Genomic DNA, 21,136 nt, shown 5'->3' on the forward strand with positions numbered 1-21,136 from the left:
TTACATTCTAGTTTGGAAGTGTTGAGAAACAGCAAAGTACAGCTGCCAAGGGCTTGGACTCTGGGAGCAAATGGTCAGAATTCAAGTCCCAATTCACCTGTATATTGTCTGCATGACCCTGATCAGGTTACTTGACCTTTGTATGCCTCAGTTTCCTAGTTTGCAAAATGGGATAAGAGTACTACTGGGTAGTGTTGTTGTGAGGATGAAGTGATAGATGTAGAGATAGACATAGATATATACCCAGAAAACTGCCAGGCATCTAGTAAGTGCTGCTTAAGTGTTAACTGCCATTATCTTCTTCCTCCTTGGCTCATCCTCATCATCAATGAACCTCCTGTCATCCCCTCCTAAAATGAAGAAGCCAAATGTGGTACCACTGGTGGTTTGGTGTAGGGGGATTTACCAAAAGTTTTATTTATAAAGCTGTCCAAAGCTACACAGAGTGTGGGCCTGCTTTCAAGGCTGTTTGCAAGGAAGAAGAGGGAAACTCCTCTCCCAGTCATGGTTTAGTGTTCTGGATAAGGTGGGTCCGAAATGATCCCTTTGCATTTCATTAACAAACATTTTATTTCCTCGCTCACTTTTTATGACCACCTAGAATCCCACACTCCCAAAGAAAGGGGAACCTTCTTACTGTGTGTGTTGAGGACCATTGGAATGTCAATCCACAGAAGGCAAGCTGGAATTTCTTTCCTCATCAATTCAGTGAACTCAATCCAATAATGGACAACCCACAAAGGGGGTTTAAAAAAATGAAGAAGAAGAAAAGCAAAAGCAAATTTTTCCATTATGCTGAAGGCTGGCATGTTTAACCCACCTCACCCAGCACCTCTCAGATGCTCTGATGGTCCAACTAAGGAAAAAAAGGGACATCAGCCACCCTAGGGGTAGAAACCCAAGAATATTCTGTCCAACACTCAAAGGACAAATTCAGAAAATAAAGAACAGGAGACCTGGAGTAAATATTTCATTGGTCATGATGATCAAAAGATGATGGTTAATACACACACACTCAGACCTCATCCCACCTGTTGCAGGGCAGAAGCAAGACCTCCGGGCCCCCCACCCACTCCCTGGGCTTCTCCTTCCACGCCCTGCAGCCACACTGTCACCCAGGACCCCACCCTTCACTTGGTACTTCTACTGCCCCTCTTGTAGCTTCCCTCGACACGGTGCCTGGATGTTCACTGTGAAGAAAAGCCAAGGACTTGACCTGAGTCTGCAGTGGGCAGGGTTGCAATGTCCATGAGTCCTTCTCTACCTCCTTTCCCAAATTCTCTCCTTCTCTCCCCTCTCCCACCCCATCATTGTTCCCCGGAAACAAATAGGATGGCTTCACTGGTCAATTCTTTACATGTACAAACACCAAAAGCAGAGGAAACACCCCTGGCCACCCCCCTCCCCCCAAACCCCAGTGCTGGGAGAGCAGCCGACGGCGGACGAGGCTGCCTTGGGAACTGCGGAGCTGCTGGAGCTGTCCGGCTGTTCTGGAAACTTCTTTGGCCTCTGGGCTTTACCTGGAGGCCTCTTCCTTCAGCTCCTTGTTTTTCCGCACCTCCTCTGCGTGCTTGTCCTGAAAAGGAAGGGAGTGAAAAGGGCAGGTCACACAGGCTTCCCCAGGGATAAAAAGGAAGCCAAGGGCTAAGAGAACCCAAAGTAAAGAATTACAGCTGCAAGAAGTGATGAGGAAGGTCTGCAAAGCTGTCCTGAGAAGGGGCAGAAGGTCACAGGTAAGACTGGTAGGAGGCAGGTGAGTGAGCCCACTGGTGCGGCCTCAGGGAGCTCATTGACTGGGGCCAACCTCCCTGGGGGGACCCACCTCACAGCAACCTCAGACCCCACCAGCCTCCCCCTCCTTCACCTGGCCCTCCTGGGCTTGCACTGAGTGCATTGCTTGACTTATTGTAAGGAGCAGCTCAGTGTAGCTACGCCGGAGGGCCAGGTGGAACAGACAGGCCTCATTACAAATGTCCCCTACACAAACTTGCAACATGACCGTTGCTTTCACTTCTGTCCATCCCTTCAGTTGTTTTCTTCAGCCCCGTGGTGAAAGATGAGGGCTCTTAAATATAAATTGACTGGGAAGTTTTTGGAAATGTCACCCAACTCCAAAAAGTGGACTCTTTCATAAGTGGCATATGAGAACCATCTTTGCCTGACAACATAATCAAACCAAAAGATGGGATCTGACCTCAAAGACCCATCAGCTGTGTGACCTTGACCAACCACTTCATCAGTCAGACCTTGGCTCTCTGGTTTTTAAAGATAGGGCCCTAAACCAGAAGTTCTTTTTACCTCTAGAATTCTGTGATTTTAGCTTTCGCCTCTGGGGCACATTATGGTCTGCCTTACGTCACTGCTCATTGTGCATCTGTCTGGGTCCTCTATTGGATGGTGACTTTGTTGGAGGCAGGGAGCATGCCTTTTTCTTCTTTATATTTCCCAGTTCCTCCTATGGTACTTTGCACACGGCAGGTGCTTGATAAATATGGTCTCTGCCAGACCCTGGCAATCACCCAGATAGCATCATATTCAGATATCAAAATTCAGCCTGGAGTAGGCCTACTGAGGCAGCCCAGGAGCCCAGGATAGACCAAAAACTATGAATCCATCCTTAAGAAGACCCTAGAACTTTCCACTGCCCTGGGAAGAGTGTGGGTAGTGGTGTGTCTAGGATAATGGTTCTAAACCTTGCTATGCATTACCAGCATGACCTAGGGAGTTGGTTAAACTGCTGGGTCCTCAGGAACCATCCCTAGAGAGCCAGTGATGGTAGAGCAGTAGGCTCCCAAGGATCTGTAGTTTTAAACTCTATACCCGGTGAATCTGATGTGGATGGTCAGTGACCCATGCAGATACCTGACACAGAAAGCATTGACTTGGAGCAGGCAGAAGCCACACACCTGTCTGTTACCATACCTCCCACCTTCCTCGGTGCCCGAGGGTCACAGTCCCCAAGGAGTGATGCCAACTCAGATTCTGACTCTAACATCTTGCTTCTCTGAGTCTTACTCCACCTCCATAGTTATTACTCCAGACGGAGGGCATTTCTCAAACTCTTCGCTTTGGAATCGACCTCCATTCAGGTGAGCTCTCTGGGCAGAACCCTAGATTTCTGGGCTCTCTTTGGTCTCTGACTGTCCCCTCTCTGGCAAAAGGCTAATGGTATCATTGTGGGCTGGTCCCCCTGAAACAGGGGTTGAAAGAGTCCCCTGGACTACATAGCCAGAGAATTGGGTTCTAGTCCCAGCTGCACTGCTTAGGGGCTGTGTGACCCTGGCCAAGTTATTCGACCTTCTCTGACATAGTTTCCCCATCAATTAAATAAGGATAACATTGTTCTGCTTACTTCATGGATTTCTTGTTAGGATGGGAGTAGGAAGAAGTAAAACTGTTTTTGCCATTTTTTAAAATACCATATCGTGGCTCTAGTCTCTAGTATTTCTTCTGGGTTTGTCTTGAGTGCCCATCCCCCACTTTATGGCAATCCCAGATTTTTTCTTTTTTCTTGCAAGAGTTTGTTGCTAGCCATCCATCAACAACTGGGGAAGACTGAAGTGAGACCCAGATCACTTCCCTCCCATCTGACACTTGGTGGAGGCCTTACTGCCCCTATTAGGGCAGAGTGTGAGAGTGGAAGGGCTGCCACATGCTGGCTAGCTGCAAGGTCTATGAAACATTCAGATCCCCTGTAAAGAAACCAGTCTTTCTAGCAGCTGTTGCCAAGTGCCTGAGACTCTAGGTGGATGGGCAGGAAGGAGTGGGGACCACGCTGCTCACCATGGGACGAGGCCACCGATCGGGTCCCGGGAGTCACCGCGCAGCAGGCGGCTCCTGGAAATAAAACACAGAGCTGGAGCTCTCCCAGGAGCTGCAGGAGAAACTGGGGCAGCCTTGAGACTCAGGAAATGAGGCCAACGTGTTCTCAGCAGAACGGGCTGTTATTCTGCTGACACGTGGGACCAATCCCAGTCTCTCACGTTTCTCTTATGTAGGTGACACCATTAGGTTTATTGACAAAGGGCAGAATATTAGAAAGAACTGTGACTCACTCAGTCCAAATCAAGAGGTTTGGAGAGAATCATGTTTCCTGCTCAATGGTCAACTCAGCTTATCATGTCCTTGGCTTAGAGCCAAGAGCCCAAGTCATCATCTTTCATTAAATTGAATCGGTCCATTCAAGGATGAAGCCAAGAATGTACAACGGCTTGTTCGTCCTTACTCTCTTGCATTAGGCAGGCTTTCTCTAGAGATAAGAGGCCTAATCTCCCTAAGACAATGAGAAATTTCAATTGTGTAACTGCGCATAATATCTCCCAAGGAATTCCAGAGCTCAGCTCATGTTTCTTACCTATGACTTCCCAAAACATCCCTTGAAGCCCTGTAAACATCCAGCCTAACAGAAATACCCCCTTTCCTACCTGAGGCTGTTTGCTACCTGAAATAATATGTAGGTCCTTTATACTTGCCTTGGAAGGAAGAGAGTGTTCCAGGAGTCTCCTCTCTCACCAAGAACACTTACCTTCTCTTGCAGCCGTTCCAACATGGCAGCAAGGTGGGCCTCCCGGTTCTCCTTATTTGATTCCATCTTCTGAGCCAGTTTTTCCTTAGCCATCTTGATGAAGTTGTTGTTTTCCTCAATGGCTTTTTGGATCACCTCTCGCTCGTGTTCTCGTTTCTCTGCCAGGTGCTTCAGGAGCTCAGCTTCCTGGTACTAAGGCAGCACAAAGGGAGAAAGAGACCCTTGAAAGTGAACAGGACACGGTGGGTTTTCACCACCAAAACTTAAGAGTTCTATACCCAGAACACATACCTCCCTGAGCCTGGTCCCTGGCCCATTGGCAAGAAACAAGGACACTTTCTGGATTCTCCCACCATTCCCTCAGTTGTTGTTTTTTGTTTTTTGATTTTCCTCATTGCCTTCATTCATTCCCTCCTTCCTTCATTGATTCACAAATATTAGGTGACTATATACCATGTGCCAAGTACTATCCTAGCAACTTGGGAAAGAAAAAAGTATCATAGAGGTTATATATATATATATACATATATATGTATATATATTTAACTCTAGTCCAGACTAGCATGTGACATATGCCTTAAAAGGTAGAAAGGAAAGGCCATTAAATCCAAGTGAGAAGAAGATTATTTTCTGCTTCAAAGATGGAAAGCTTACATAAAGATGGCCCCGGAGTTGGGCCATAAGAATCACTAGGAAACAGAGGGCACACAAAGGGGTGAAAGAATACCACACCATGACCTTCACCTTCCCCCAGTTAAGGAGCCCTTTTCTTGATTGTCTAGCCTTTATAGAAATCTTTAGTGTTTGTCAATGTCTTCCTCCTGTTAGTGTGCACCTAGTGGACATATGTCATGCAATGCCTTACCCCTCTAACAAGCTGTAAGCTCCTAGAGACCAAGGAACTTTACTTCTTTGTTTCCCTCAATGGTTCCTCATTATCTTCCCTGTATATGGGAGGTGTTACCTAAATATTTGTAGGTTGGTGGTGACCTGACCCCAGCTCAGAGCCATCTCTTATCTTGTCCAGCTCCCTCCTGTCATGCTGAGTTGGAAGAAAGAAAGGACGGCACTTACCTTCCTTCGTTCCTCAGCTGCTTCTAGTTTCTTCTGGATCTCTTCCAGTGATGGGTCTCGCCGCCTGGGTAAGGAGGCATTGAACTCGGGAACCCCATCGAAGGACGGTGGCTTCAGGATGACTTCAAAGGACTGGCCCGAGGTACATTTGTTCAGTTCGATGACTTCCATGTCAGAAATTACACACCAGTTCAGGTCCACTGTATCTGCTGAAGAGAGCAGAAAACATGCTGCTCACTCTCTGTAGACTAGATTGGCCCTCCAAAAGCATGCACACGTGCATACATATATGGGAGATCTGGGGAACCCAAAGCAAATCAATGACCAGGGTTCTGGGTTGGCCCTGAACCTGGTACCTAATAGTCAGTGGGCTCCAATGGGGCTCAAGGAATTGGTAGCCACAGTAAGGGCCCAGGGTCCAAGAGTAGGTGCCCCAGGATTTGTGGCTTCTAATAATGGCTGTAGCAAATGCTTTTGCTTTTGCTTTTGCCACAAGGCTTCTCCCACACTTGAGCTCTTGCTCAAATTGTCCTCAGTGGTGGCCAACAGTGGTGTATTTGCCCACCACCCACCACCCCACTCCTTGTCCCACTACCAATCTGATGGCTCAGCCTGTTGCCACCTCTCCCCTGCTCCCTCCTACCCTGCTCTCTTCTTTCTCTCCAGTCAGCACTGTCTTTCCGCTGGCTTTGATCTTTCCTCCTACACTGTCTCCCACACCAGCCTAGACAGAAAGAACAATCTCAGGTAACCCAAGCACTCTCATCTCTCATTTCCAGAACAAATCTGTCCCTTCCTTTTAATCCCTGGAAAATTAAAAGTTGTCCTGTTCCCCGCCCCTCCCTGGTCAGAACATGGCCATTCAGTGCTCCTTGCCAGTGTCCTGGAACCTGTCACAGGTCCCGGTCAGCATGGTTACCCTCATTGGGTGACTGCAGGTAGAAGCCCTCTCTCCATTTCTGGACTCTCAGAACATTCTCCACCATTCCCAGAGGAGGCCTGTCAACCGTGGAATCTAGTGATTCATACTACATCTTGTCTTCTATTCTAGATGCTCTCCAAGAGTAGAATCTCTGTCTGCTTCACCTCTGTATCCTCCACAGCATCCATTTGTTAAATGAATAAAGAAAAGCTAAGATCAAGATTGCTCTGCAGAGGGTCTGATTCAGATTTTCACCTGCTGTCTAATCCCCCAGCAGCAGCCCCACACTTGCCCTCTCGAGGTGTTTAGACCCTCAGAATAAGCTGTGGTGGTTTTACTGGCTCTGGGAAAGAGAATGTGACAAGGGAAGGAGAGTTTCATGAAATTGGGACAGGACTGTGGTACTCATGGATACAAGCCCAGGAACCCTCCACAAGTTATTCTCTCAACAGTGGCCCTCTCTTACCTTCATATTTATAGGATGATTTATTCAGGGGATCGGCCAGAAAACAGGAGCAGAACAAGGACACCAGTGGAAGCTCCTTCATCTTCTCTTTGTAGGCTGCAGAAACACCAGTAGGACAACATGGTGACCCCCTTCTAGACTCAGAAGTCAGCCTTCTTGTGACTCTGCATACCTGAGCACCCAGGGGTGACCAGTCTCCACAGAGGTATCTAAACCATCCAGACCTACCCCTTGGCTGAGGCTCCAGCCCCCTTTGCCCTGAGCAGCCTGGTTTAGGATTTTCGTGTGTGATTATGTCCACTTCTGTCCATCTTATCAGAACCTGAGCCTTCCAAAGCACCCAGATGATCCCATCTTCTCCTCAGTGCATTGTTTCCCTTCTTAGCACTGAATGCAAAATGCCTTCAGGTAAAGACCACAAGCACTAGTGCCTTTGCCCCCACCTGGCACCCTGGACCTAGTTCTCTCTTTCCTCACATTTGCCAGAATAGTTCATTTACTTTGCTCCAAGATACAGGAAATCCACACTCCATATCCAAGGTACTCACCAGTGCATCAATGAAAAGTAAAGAAGCTCACCATCATCACTCTAGTCTTGCCCCTCACTGAGAGGCAAGGTCAGGATGTGAGTCTTCTCTGACCTTCCCAGTGCAGTGGTCAAAGCCAAACATGCTGGCATCTATGAGGGCTGAAGGAGTAGCCCCACCACTGCCTAGCCTCTTTGTGTCAGAAGAGTATTTGAAAACCAGGAAGTCACAGGTTAGAGCTGATACGGTGAAGTCCAGCCCACGTCTGCCCTGGCCCTGGCATGTGCTCCTGCCTGTACCCCTACCACCCTAGAGCCAATGCCCCTTGTTTTAGGCTCCACTATGTTCAGGCTCTCTCTGTTCTCAGCTAAACCCAATGTAGTGCTTAAGCACTCTCCTCCTCATTCTCTTTTACAAATAGAAGACGTAATTAAGTGCAAAATAATATACGTACATTGTAAAAATTTCTTAAAAACACACACAGATGAGTAAAAGGAGGAAAAGCTCAATGGTGATCCCATCTTCTAGAGAGAACTTCCTTTAACCCTTAGTTCTACTTTTTGTCAGTCTTTTATCCTTCTTTGTGCCTATGTAAGTACATATATGTGTGTACAGAAATACCCTATGCTGTGATGCCCCATCACAGAAAGAGTTTTTGTACCTACCAGCGAGGGTCATGTTTTCTGGACGGTGAGGGCTGAATCTGGCTCAAAGTCACAAAGTGGGTCTGTCACCAACTCAGGATGCCGTCACAAATCTGAGAAAGAGAGTATTCTACCACTGACATGTTATTTGCATATGGAATTTCTTTATAAAATTGGGGAGGGAATCCCAGAAGGCACCTGGTCTACTCCCACCACCAGGAACTCTACACACCCACTCTCCCTTTTCCAAACCCAGACCCTCTCTTTAACATCACCACAATCAAGTTCAGTTTCCATGTACTAATGATAGTTTCATAATTGGCTTTCGAGTCTCAAGTCTCCCTGAGTATCAGACACAGATTTCCCAAAACTGTATGTGTCAAGAGGTGTTCATTTATCTCTCTGTGAAGCTTAATGGCTGGCCCAAAACAAAAGCTAGGGTGAGAGACAAATCCTAATTCAGAATCACTTGGGAGTTTTCAAAAAATAACTCTGTGTCCTGAATTTCTCCCTATTCCCACCCTCAGACCTCCCTGCCCAGCCTGTTCTGATATGAGATCAGAAGGAATTGGACAGAGGATGCCAAAATACTACTCCAGATGGCCCCTCGCTCACTACCCACCAAGAACCTCTTGTCTTAAGCACTCCTTGACTCCATTTAACATAACCCTGGACTATGAGAGAAAAAAAACATTGTTATAGAATAATGTCATCATGATGTGGTTGGTGCAGAGTTGGAAATCAGCATGCAGGATCACTGTGGGAGCACAGAGTTGGGGCTTCATACTCAGTACCTGGGAGACCCTGGGGAGCCAGGCGGGGGTCTTGGTGTTAGCAGTACCTGAACTGAGTCTTAAATGATGATTGGAATTAAGCAGGGAGGGCATTGTGCCAAGGAAGGAACACAAGCAAGGTGGGGGTGGGGTGTGAGAAAGCTCTGTGTCTGTAGTTGATGCTGGACCAGAGAGTGTGAAGGAGGAGGGAGAGATGAAATAGTAGGTGACAGGGCCCCACTGAAGGCTGCTAGCCAGTGAACTGAGGAATAGCCAGTGGTAAACAGTCGTCATGGAGACCATTTGATCTTTGGTCACTGTGGTGGTTAATTTTTGCGTCAACTTGACTGGACTAAGGGATGCCCAGATAACTGGTGAACATTATTTCTGTGAGGGTGTCTCATGGACAGGTTAACATTTGAGTGGACAGGCTGAGAAAAGATGACTGTCCCCAATGTGGGTGGGCCTCACCCAATCTGTTGAGGGCCTTAAAAGAACAAAAGGTAGAGAAAGAATGAATTCACTCTCTCTGCTTGAGATGGACATCCATCTTCTCCTGCCCTCAGATATGAGAGCTTTGGTTCTCTGGCCTTCAGACTTGGACTGGAATTATGCCACCAGCTCTCCTGGGTCTCCAGCTTACAGGTGACTGATTGTGGGGTTTCTCAGCCTCCCTAACCACATGAGCTAATCCATCATCATAAATCTCTTTCTGTATGCATCCTATTGGTTCTGTTTCTCTGGAGAATTCCAACTAATGCAATCACCCTCAGTGGTCACCATGCCAGGAGAGGTTGGTGTGAGCCAACAGCTTCACTGCCTGCAGCTCACAAGGGGAAGGACTCTGAGACTGATGTAGAGCCCCTTTCCTTCCTTAATGAGGTGTTTTCCCTCTGGCAACTGGGGTCTGTACTAGCTATGGATGAGCAGTGGATGAGTGGGGGAGCCACGGGGGGCAGGAGGGGAAGGCAGGGGGCTCAGCTTTAGGACCAGACCAATGCAGAGTCAAACTCAGACTTGATCTCACTTACTAGCTGTCACTCACATGTCCAATTTGCTTTCTCCATCTTAATTCTGCACCAAATTGCACAATTGAAGTGAGAAAAGCATATTACAGCATCCAGCAAAAAGGAGGTACTTAATGAATGTGAATTTCCCTTTCTCTGCCTTTTCCATCAGGGTAGCCACCACCCACATCCCTGCTTCAGAGTCCCTGCCCTGGTCCTCACCAGCTCGGCAATTAAGGACTATAATCTCCATTTGCAGATGAGGAAACAGAGGCCCAGAAGGTTTATGTGGCTTACTCGGGGTCATGAGGTTAGAGAGGTATAAAAGCAGAGATTTAAAGCCAGGTCAACTGGCCTTGAAGTGCTCCTCCCTGAGGCCTTTGTGTTCTTTGCCAGGCCTCACTCCGCTTGCTCTGCAGCACAATGGGCCTCTTTCCTCTGAGCCAAGCTGATCCTGACAGTACCAGTGGGTCCCTGAACAGGGCCTGGATGTGACATCCCTAGTCATGAGGCTCCATGCCACACAATTTTGGCTCATAGCCAAGTTGATTAATGAGGTGACTGGCTGGGCCAGCGGGCCCTTGTAGGAGAGGGCATGGCATCAGACTTAACCTAGGTAATGGATCTAAAGCTGGAGGTCCAAGTAAGTGAAGTGAGGCAGAGAAGGATACTCTAAGAAAGAAAGGGGACTGAGCTGGACTTCTTCTGTAGGAGTAGGGACCTGGAATGAGGGACCATGCCCTTCAGCCAGACCTGGGCAGGACAATTAAGGCCCTCTACTCATGGAACACAGATTATGACTCCTGTCACCTACATGATCCCAATAATCTTCATGTGAAGAATCAGATTCTGCAGGTGCCTCTATCCCTGACAAGGCTTTGGAACTTGACAGTGTATGAGCATGTGAACTGGATTTAATGGGAAACAGAGAAGGCCCAGTGGGCTGCATGCAAGGCTCATTGGGACCAACTGGTAGACCAGCAATAAGAAGATGAGGAACCAGCCGACTAGGGAAAGCATTTGCTCTTTATATTCTATTCAGCAGGAAGGCGCTGACATCTTTGGACTAAAGGAGGAGAGAGGACACGGTGATGCTGATGATAATGGCCAAAGGAATAGCTACCACATCATGAACACCTGCTTGGTACCAGAAAATTCACAAGCATTATTCCAATTTGTTCTCTGAGGTTATTTGTAAGAAGGAACTTGAAGCTCAGCAGAGTGAGTTTAATGACACAAAAGCCTACAAGTGGGAAAGGCAGACCTGGGGTGTTCATTCTAAAGCCATTTCTGTCATTAGTTGCTACTCAAGCGAAAAGATTCTTCTGACAGCATCAGCCTTGGGAAAAGATAAGGAGAGGAAGTTTGGAAGCCAGGCACAAAGTGACGAGGACCCACCTAGAACAAGCCCTCGACTATTTGCATCCCAGCCAGTACCATTTTCCTGCAAGCCAATCTATACATTCACTCCAGCTCCAGCATCTAAGTCTATGTATAGAAAAGAAAGTATCACACATTTTTATTGGTAGATGGAACCATTAACATAATTGGTAGAAGTAGTTAGTTAGCAATAACCCAAACGAGAAGAGACCCAGGCCATAAAAACACAAGACGCAGAATGAGTATGTTTTGATTGGCAGACAGGGTGGCTGAGAGAGAAGGTCTGGAAATTAAGACTGTTGACTGAAGGGGGATCTCGTGTGACATGGTGGGGGGAAAGATGTTTAAAGCAAAGAGGTCAGAGCCCCCCGTTTTCCCCTTGAATGTCAGAATATCAGCCGTGGAGTGGAGTGAATTTCTGACCACTAGCCAGAAGTTCCCAACTAGGTCAGCCTCACTCCCAGGAATAAACGTGGGACTCTTTGATAGTCACTAGACTAGAGGTGCTCCACGCCTTCAGTGGGCAACAGCTGGATAAACTAAATACTGAACAGCACATATCCATCCCACACAACCAACAATTGTCCATTCCAAAGTGCCAATACACTCCTCCCCGGGGATCAAAGATCCTAAGGTCGCCCTGAGATGGGACCAGGGTCCAAACCTTTGAATTCCAGCACCCTTACCCTTCTTCTTGATCCCTTCCCTCCTCCCACACACCAGAACATGAGGGGAAAACCCATGTGGGGGCCACCTGAGCTGCATGAAAAGATGGGGATTTAAAGGACTTTTTACATGACCAGAACTGGCGCCCCATGCTCTCAGGTGTTCTGTAATGTGGTTGATGCCCAGGAGCCCATAGAGATGCACACCAGGCTCTCTGATGCTCTATCATTATGACCATTTACTAGGTGCATGCCTGATCCCCTTGAGGCTCCTCTGACAGCCCACACTCCCCAAGTAAGACTGTGTTTTATTTGTCACTGCAAGGAATGCCCACATGAGGCTTTCAGGATATGCCAAATCCTATGTGGACTATTTTTGAAGGGTAAAAATCTAATGCACATGCCAGTGGTTTGACTAGAGTGGTCCCTGGTGAGGGTGTGTGGAGATGATAGAGGGACTCTGGCATGGAATCAGGGCATGGACACAGTAAGCTCTGATCTGGGATGTCTAAACATGTTCAGTACAGGGAGGTGGCTTTTTAGGTCTGTGCCAATTACTAGTCTTGTTGAAGTTATGTATGTGCCTGAAATCAGCTGTACATGTGACCTAAATGTCATGGAATCCTATCTTGGCACAGTAACCATGGTTATTTTGTGCCGATCAAAGGACTTTGACTGAAAGCTTTACATCTTATCTGAGGTTAGAAAAAAGGGATATAAATTATTTTTTTCATGAATGTGGTTCTTTCCATGATACTTATTGAATATTTAATTCTGTGCCAAGCCCTCAGCTGGGTCCTAAAATGACCACAGGGGTTTTGGGCGATGAAAATGTGAAACAGGTCCCCAAGGTGAGAATTTGGAGTCTCGGAAAGTTTTGCAGATGCCCTGCGGGTCCACAGCAATTCTCCAGCAGTAACATGGACCATGTTATAGAGGGAGAAGGAGCAGCCAGTAGAGCACAGGCCAAGACTGGACCAGTGAGACCCACAAAAGACAACGGGGTAAAGCGTAATAGCATGTGATTGGCTGGCTTTGGGGAGCTAGCGTTGTCCAATCACCACGCCCGCAGGGATTGCTTCTAAGGGCTTCAGGAAGAAGAGATGGTGGGAGCCAGGGTCAGAAGCAACTTCCAGACAGTATCTAATAGGCTCAGGAATGCAGCTTCCGTCGTATTTCTAGGAAATAAAGAGGAGTCACCTGTTGGCAAGTGCAGAGTCTAGGGAGCCCCTCCTCGTAACAGCTATGGTGGGAGGCCAGCCAAAGAAGGAAAATTAAGTCTAGAAAAATGACAGCCCCAAATAATCTACAGTGATGGCACTTTCTGGGCTGCTCGTATTTTCCATTTAATACACACGGGAGAATCAAAATATTGGAAGCAAAATTCCATGGCACGGACTTCCATGCAGGGTTGCTGGATGGAGGGCAAGGCATTGCGAACCCGGTACCCTGGGAGATGCTGGACTCAGAGTACTTGGGAGCATTGAGTATGGAACAAGCCCTGTAATTGGAGTCCTAGTCACGACAGTAGCAATATTTTGGAGTGCTTTTCAGTTTACCAGGCACTTTCAAGTGCATGTATGTGCGTGTATACATTTTATATGTAATGTTTTAATTACAAACATATTAATATCCTATTTCAGAAAAGAAATCCCTGTCATCTCACTACTTTTTGCTGTTGGCATTTCCTTCTAGTTTTTTTTTTCTTCCTAATTTCCATGATTTCTAGATAGTTGTAAATTGGGCATATATATTTTATCATTGCATTCTCTCCGAATCCTATAAAATAGGTTCTATTATACCCATTTTACTGATGATCAATTCAGGCAAGTGACTTGATTTGCCCAAAGTCTTACAAGCAGAAAGCAGAAAATGATATAGATGGGATTTGAACGAACGTCTTCAAGGTTCCATGGTACTTCCTCATATCCAAGACCAACTGTAAATATAAGTAGGGTGGATGACTGCCTAGGGCATGTGGATGAAGGGTGCACAAAGCCTTGCCCACCCCAACCGTGGGCAGACCGAGGGCTTAAAGTTTTCACCACTGAGTTCTCTCCTACAACAGGCATTGCCTCAGAAAGTCCTGTTCAAAAGCATACACACGCCCTACCAAGTGTAATAAATTAAATCATTTTCACATCAGCAGAGAACAAGCAATAGATTTGTAGGCATTTCCACAGGTGAAGCTCTCTGCCCATAGATGGGAGGAGCCATGGTGATCTCTGGCATCTTCATTTCCCACCCTTTTCAGATGAAGAGACAGAGGGCCCAAGAGGGTGGGTGCCTTTCCCAATACTAAGTAGGAGGGGCAGAGCCAGGTTTCCAATCCACATTTAGCTACAATCAAGAGAGATTCTCATCTTTTACAATATTATTCTTGTTTTCTTTATTCTTTCATTCTTCCCCAGTGCTTTGTAAGTTTTACATCTTGTTTTAATCTCCAAGTTAAAAATCATTTATATCTGTTTTATTATATTAAGAAGAAAACAGTATCTAATGGTTTTCTCTGTGAAAGATGAGAGCTTTTGCAAACTTCTATTTCCTTTCACCACAAACCTTCTGATTTTGTCACAGGGATCTGTATTTTCAGTTCTGATTACTATTATTGATTTCTTTCTTAAATTACTTGTTCAACACATATTTACTGAGAATTGACTATACATATCACATTAGGAAGGTGCTTGGAAGTAATACAATGATAAATTTAATAGACATATTCCTTAGCCTTCACATATTTGACATTTGCATTCAGCTCTATAAATATGTTGATTATATTAGACAAAGACTCGGGGCATGCAAGTGGCTCAGGTTCAGCATCTGACTCTTGATTTTGGCTCAGGTTGTGATCTCAGGGTTGTGAGAGCCTCCTGAAGATTCTCTCTCTACCTCTTCCTCTGCCCCTCCCCCCAGCTCCCTCACTAATAAAGAAAATAATTAGACAAGAAAAATAATTAGACAAACCATCTAAATTCTAGTATTTTCTTTCTTTCACCATTATCAATACTATATCTGTTTTGTACCCAGGTTCTTTAATTTGATAAAAAGTTTTGGTTAGCTAGACTACTTCTGGGGTAATACATTCTTCAAGCAGGGTTCATGGAATATTTACTGAGTCCTTACATATCTGTTTGGTGCCAAGTGATGAAGACAGATAGGTCTGTCCCAGGATCAACAGTCAGGTAAGTTGTGTTAGTGCTATTAGCTATTGGAATCTATCCACCTGCTTCCTCATTCTCAGTTTCAACCTTGCTTTCTACCTGGGCATTGACCCCCAAATGATCCCCTGGAACTCTACACCCTGCCCCACCCCCCTCTCACCCTATAGTCTGCACTCAGCTCCCTTCTCCGGGTTCACATTCCCTGATTGGTTCTCTGAACTCCCGAGATGCCTGTTCTCCACCATAAATTAGGCCAATCATCCCAGAGCTCCACCTTTTCCCATCTGTTCTGTCCTCTTGCCTCCAACAACCTACCTCTGAAAGAAGGACCCTAAGGGCATGGACACACGGCAACCATCAGTTTGAATGGGTAGAAAAGACCAGAGAGCATAGGGGAGGAAGGGGGATGTGTAGGTGTGTATGGGGAAGCAGGGGTAGTGGACCTTTATCTGTGTATTTTCCTGTCTTCCTCGTGGAACTAAAGATGTAAAAACCTGCAAAATGCTTTTTAAAATATCAGAAGAGATTTTTGTTGTTCATACTCTTCCTCAAAAACAAACAAACAAAAAAAAAAACAGAAAAAAAAATAATCTTTTTCCAGACTGTCACATCTCTAAATACAGCAAATTCTAACTTAGTAAGCAAATTAAATTATACATGATGAGAGTTTATTAGCCAAGCAAAAAAAAGGGGGGGAGAGTGGAAATAGAGTTTGATTCTCTACAGAGCAATATAAAAAATTACATTTTGAATGTTTTATAGTTTTCTCCCAAATTTCTATCCCCCTCCCCAAATAAATGGCTCATTTCTACCTACCTATGATTTCAAAATCTCTGGGAATTCTGTACCTCCAAATGATAGTCTCCAGTTAAGTGAGAAATAATATAAAGAGATCAAGGGGGTCTGCAGAAAGGATCTTAAGACTTCAGGAAAAATTAAGCCTTTCTTGGATTATGATATTGATTTTGAAAACATCCAATTATTTAAAATCAACAATACAAAAAGATCTGAATTTTCCCGTTCTTTCTGTATGGTTGGTTTAATGCAGACACTGTCCTTCTCGCTTTACCTTCCTCTTACTTTCCTTCTCTGCATTCTTTCCTGTCACACTTTACTCTCCAGATCTCAGTTTATCAATCTTTATTGCTCTACTTGAAGTCGTATAGGTCAGCACACTTATGTCCCATCAGGCGAACGTGGTTTAAATGGCCTAGAAGGCAGCCAAACTTGGTTGGCCCTGGGATTTCATTTATTGAGCCAAAGTGAAATCTAAATGTTAAGCAAAAAAAATTGCAAGACACCCCCACCACCCCCCTGGCCAATAGTGTGTCTGTTCAACACTCTGCTCAGGACGAACAATATTAGACCAGACTTCTCAATTTTTGAGAATAGACTATCCCCCTACAGAAACACAGTTTTCCACTTAACACGGTACTTGGATTTTGGACACCTATTTGGTACGTGGTCATTGGGACATGTTTGAGCAAGACAGTTCTCCTTGCAAGAAGTTCATAGTCTATGATATGGATGAATCTTGAGGACGCTATACCAAGTGAAAGAAGCCAGTCATAAAAACACAAAGGCTACATGATTTCATAAGGTACCTAGAGTAATCAAATTCATAGAGACTGAAAATAGAATGAGGGTTGCCAGGGGCTGGGGCGGAGGGAGAAGGAATGGAGAGTTAGTGTTCAACAGGGACAGAGTTTCAGTTTGGAGAGATGAAAAAAGTTCTGGGGCTGGATGGTGGTGATGGTTGCCCAAAAATATGAATACCATTGGACTGTACACCATAAAATGGTTAAAATGGTAAATTCATGTCACGTGTATTTTACCAAAATTAAAATTTTTTTTTAAAAATTCATAGTCTGTTAAGAGTTATCCACAGGCTTACAGTCTTAGAAAAGGTCATAAGGATCACTGAGCTTGTGTTTTTTTCTTACTGGGACCAACAACAAAGAACTGCATTTTGTATCATGACCCAAGATACACCTGTCATAACGCTGACAGACACACATACCTATAGTCACTGATACAACTACATACACAGAAATGTACACATAACTGAACTATAAACATAAATATGTAAACATATGCTTATCTATTTGTAACTATAGTAATATTTCTAAAATATGTTTATAAATATAACATTATTTATATTTATAAATATTTACATAACTGAAAATACATAATTAAGAAATTGTGATAAAAACATTTACTCTTGGTTGGGGGGGGTGGGGTTATGGACATTGGGTAGGGTATGTGCTATGGTGAGTGCTGTGAAGTGTGTAAACCTGGAGATTCACAGACCTGTACCCCTGGGGAAAAAAAATATATGTTTATAAAAAATAAAATAAAAAAAAATACAAAACAAAACAAAACAAAACAAAAAAAACATTTACTCTATTATATGGAATATGTTTTGACTTTTTTCCATTCTCATTTATCCCATTTTATTTGAAAAAAAAATACCAGTTACAACACACAAATCAGACTTCACAATACACTATTGGATCTCAGTCTGCAGTTTGAAAAACACTAACCTAGACCCAGCCCCCAACACAAGGCAGAAATCTCTATAGCCACCCTGTGGATGGTCAACTAACATCTGCTTGAATGCCCTCGGTGGTGGGGAGCTCACTCTCTACAATGCTCTTGGCGGATCCATCTAGCAATTAAAGATCCTTGTCCAATCCAGATCTATTCCAGGAGTGGCCTGGGTGGAGCTGGTGATCCCAGGACAGGGACCTGCTGACAGGTGCTCCGGCAATGGTGGTAAGTGGATTTTAAGGAGGGTGCAAGCACATTTCCTAGCAGCAAGGTGGGGGCTTGGGACAAGCTGAGGAGAGAGTGCTGGCTGGCCCTAGAGGACAGGGCAGGGTCTCTGGAGGCTCTAGCTTCATTCAGTGGAGCTGCTAATCAGACCTTGCCCCTCTGCCTCCTCACCTCTTGCTCCAGCACTATGATTATCTCCTCATCTGGTGGATGATCTCATTCCCCCTGGCACCCTGACTCCCTGCCTGTGGGAGAGATTTCCTCCCCCTAGAGGGGGCCTCAGCCTCAGTAGAGACAGATTCTCCCACATTCCCTCTCAACCTGCCACCCACCCGACAGAACTCCAGTAGTCCACCGCTGGACATCCCTTCCCAATGTGTTCTCTTGGTCTTGAGACATGGAGGTATCCCTGCCCAGAGGGTTCGAACCTGGGCTGCCTCAATATTTCTGAATCCCCTCCCAAGGGGTTCAGGGGACCTGTTTTTGTTTGATTTTTTTTTTTTTTCAGGACAATGGGACTCCTCCACACCTAACTGTATCTTCCTGGGAGGAATGAGACAAAGACAGCACGCCACGTGGGGACGGAGCTGGCCACTGGACAACAAATCCCTGGTCCTGGTCCCCTGGATGAGAAGAGAGCATTGCCTAAACTCCTGGCGAGGGAAGTGGGCTGAGAAAGGAGGGGACGGCTCGGACACTAGCGGGGACCAGGGCGTGGCAGTTGTGGGTTCCCGCAGTTTGCCGCCTGACAGCCCGCTGGCCCTGCCCAGGTAGGAGCAAGTTGACCTCAGGGCGGGGCGGGGCTAGGAAGAGGTGGTGATCTCATTGTATCCTTAGAATACAGGAGCAAAAAGTAACCCAGTGCAGATAAAGGAGAAAGAAAAGGATGAAACACACAGGGAAAGGGAGCCAAGAAAAACTGTGGCTGAGAAAGAAAATGTAAAACCCAGAGCAACTGCTAGCTTGAAGCAGGTCTGGGCATCAGAGCCAGCTCAGGGGAAGACAGACTCAACAAAACCATTCTGCCTGTGCAACAGAACATTTTTATGCAGGGAAAAACTCACCATGGACATCCGACCCAAAAGAAACACTAGCAATTCCCGCCCGCCCTCTCTCTCCTGAGCTCTGGAATAGAAGGACTGCCTCTAGCCATCCCCTTACCCCTGGGGTAGACCCATTCTTTTCACATCACCCCATTTCCCCCAGGATTTGACAAAGTTGGATTGATGGAGTGAAACCAAAGGCAGCACAATGGTGCCAGATCTCTCGCTTCTCCTCTCTGCCGCTGCTAATTTTTTCTTTTGTCTGAAAAGCCTCAAATAATTTGCATTTCATTCCTACTTACCTGCAGTCCCGTTCGAAGCGAGCTGCTCCCTTCCTCACTCCCTCAATTAGTGGTACCCTGGGCTTCTCTCCACATCAGCACCACTGCTCGCTCTCGCCATGACATCACCTCTGAGCTCGGTGATTGGCCAACAGTGGGTTGCTTGGCAATTGGACAGTCTCTGGCGGAGCAGGGATTGCCTGAGTGAGTAACTCTTAGCAGGCCAGGGAGTGGAAGATGATGTCAGACAAATAGCCTGTTTTCCATGCTGCCTACGGAGCCAGAGCCGGGGTGGGGTGGGGGTGCAGGGTGAGGGTGGGGATCCAGAAGAGAAGGAGGGAGTGGTACTCGAAGGTGGGGGTGAAGGCCCAGCTTGCAAGCTGAGCTGTCCAGCCAGGGAGAGCACCTGGAGGGGGGAATGATGAATGATGTCCAGAATCTTTAGCTCTTTCAGATCTGGGGGTGGGAAAATATGGAATCTAGAGGAGAAATCAGAAAGAACAGATGAACCCTAAAAATAGCTTCCAGAGGGCTCGGTGCCTGTTTCCAGCTCTGTCAGAAGGGCTGGTGGGTTTGAGCTGTGACTCAGAAGGCAAGAAAGGGGGCTGCAGACACCCCAGGCCTGGGAGCTCTTGAGGGCGTGGCACGTGGGCCCCAAGAGAGCAGGGTTTCCCTCTTGCCACCTGGCTGTGATGTTGGCCACACCTCTTCTGTGGCAATGTGACTAGCACTGGTGGGTCCCCACAGTCCACCCAACCCTCCCCTCCCCCGGGGCCTTCCAGAGGGATGAAGACCATGACTGACGCTGAGGAGCATCACTACCTGGATGACTCCTCAAACAGATGGACCCCTGAGGGGAGAGGAGGGGTCATCCATGGTGGCTTCCCTAGTTCCCTCAGGAAATGAGGACAGGTTGCCCCTGATGTCACCTTCTCAGCCTGCTGGTCCACCGGAAGTAGCAGGGCCAGTGGAACAAGACCCCTTAATGCCTCTCTATTCAAAGCCTTACTGAATGTCTTCTCCCATCCCCGCACCCCAATGGCCGTGCTCCAGCACCCTGCCTCACCTCACCTCCTTTTTTGAGGGGGGTGGATTTCTTTTATTGTGGTAAAAGGCACATGACACAAAACTTAACCATTTTAACCATTTCTCTGCATACACGTCGATGGCATTAAGCACATCCACGATGTTGTGCAGCCGTTAGCACCATCCAGCTCCAGAACTCTTTCGTCTTCCCAGATTGAAACTCTGTCCCCATTAAACACTAACTCTCCTCCCCCCCGGCTCCTGGTAACCTCTAATCTACTTTTTATTCCACTGAATGTGCCTATTCTAGCAAATTCATTACCTCATGTATTACCTCATGTAATTGGGCTCATACAGTATTTGTCCTTTTCTTTCTGGCTTGTGTCACTTAGCATCATGTCCTCAAGGCTCATCCACATGGTAGTGGGTGTCAGGATGTCCTCCCCTCAGCCTTCCAGGGGAGGGTCTGTTCTACCACAGTCAATGCCACTGACCCTTACCTTCTACCTCCACCGCCCTGCTGACTGAGAACAGACAAATGTCACCTTCGTTCAGCCCATGCTCTTAAATCGTTTTTGAATTGCAAGAGCACCAAAGAGCATCTGCATATCCCCACGTGTGCGTGCAGAAGCCATGCTGTGTACCTACTCTGCAAGTGTCTCATGTCGGGGAGGAAGCAGGTTCTCGGACCTTGGCACGCACCCCACAGCTGGGAACCACTGGTTGGCTGCTCCCTGCCCAGTGCCTTGTGCTCTTCTCCAGGGGCCCCATGTGGACCTCTATCTCCAACTCCCACCCCCCTCACCAGGAAAGGAAAGCACCCATTAGTTGCCCAGCTCTGGGCAACCCCACAGGGTTGGGGGAGGG

General features: G+C 46.5%; 1 protein-coding gene across 5 annotated transcripts; it reads right to left on the reverse strand.

Annotated features, from left to right (window-relative positions):
* Positions 1 to 955: 955 nt before the first annotated feature.
* Positions 956 to 19,393, reverse strand: STMN4 (stathmin 4). 5 transcript variants are annotated; one of them, XM_032855647.1, is made up of 8 exons: positions 19,265 to 19,393; positions 8,180 to 8,271; positions 6,988 to 7,083; positions 6,243 to 6,323; positions 5,600 to 5,808; positions 4,526 to 4,717; positions 3,784 to 3,837; positions 956 to 1,576 (listed from the first exon to the last, which is right to left on the reverse strand). In XM_032855647.1, the coding sequence occupies exons 2-7, from the start codon at positions 8,190 to 8,192 to the stop codon at positions 3,817 to 3,819; spliced, it is 612 nt and encodes a 203-aa protein (XP_032711538.1). In that variant the 5' UTR covers positions 8,193 to 8,271; positions 19,265 to 19,393; the 3' UTR covers positions 956 to 1,576; positions 3,784 to 3,816. The 5 variants fall into 5 exon arrangements, with proteins under 5 accessions (XP_032711538.1, XP_032711540.1, XP_032711536.1 ...); XM_032855649.1 differs by lacking the exon at positions 6,243 to 6,323; XM_032855645.1 differs by lacking the exon at positions 3,784 to 3,837.
* Between the last annotated feature and the right edge of the window lie 1,743 nt (positions 19,394 to 21,136).

The sequence above is a fragment of the Lontra canadensis genome, unplaced genomic scaffold, assembly GCF_010015895.1.
Source record: "Lontra canadensis isolate GAN:19392208 unplaced genomic scaffold, GSC_riverotter_1.0 scaffold10, whole genome shotgun sequence".
NCBI lineage: Eukaryota > Metazoa > Chordata > Mammalia > Carnivora > Mustelidae > Lontra > Lontra canadensis.

Bases quoted from the DNA above. Each gene is read 5' to 3' on its own strand.
- STMN4 (XM_032855645.1), bottom strand. The intron at 5,809-6,242 runs GTAGGAGGGAGC...TGCTCTCTTCAG, and splicing joins GAGAGAAAGAAGAGAGCAGG to CAGATACAGTGGACCTGAAC. The intron at 4,718-5,599 runs GTAAGTGCCGTC...GTGCTGCCTTAG, and splicing joins CAGCTGAGGAACGAAGGAAG to TACCAGGAAGCTGAGCTCCT.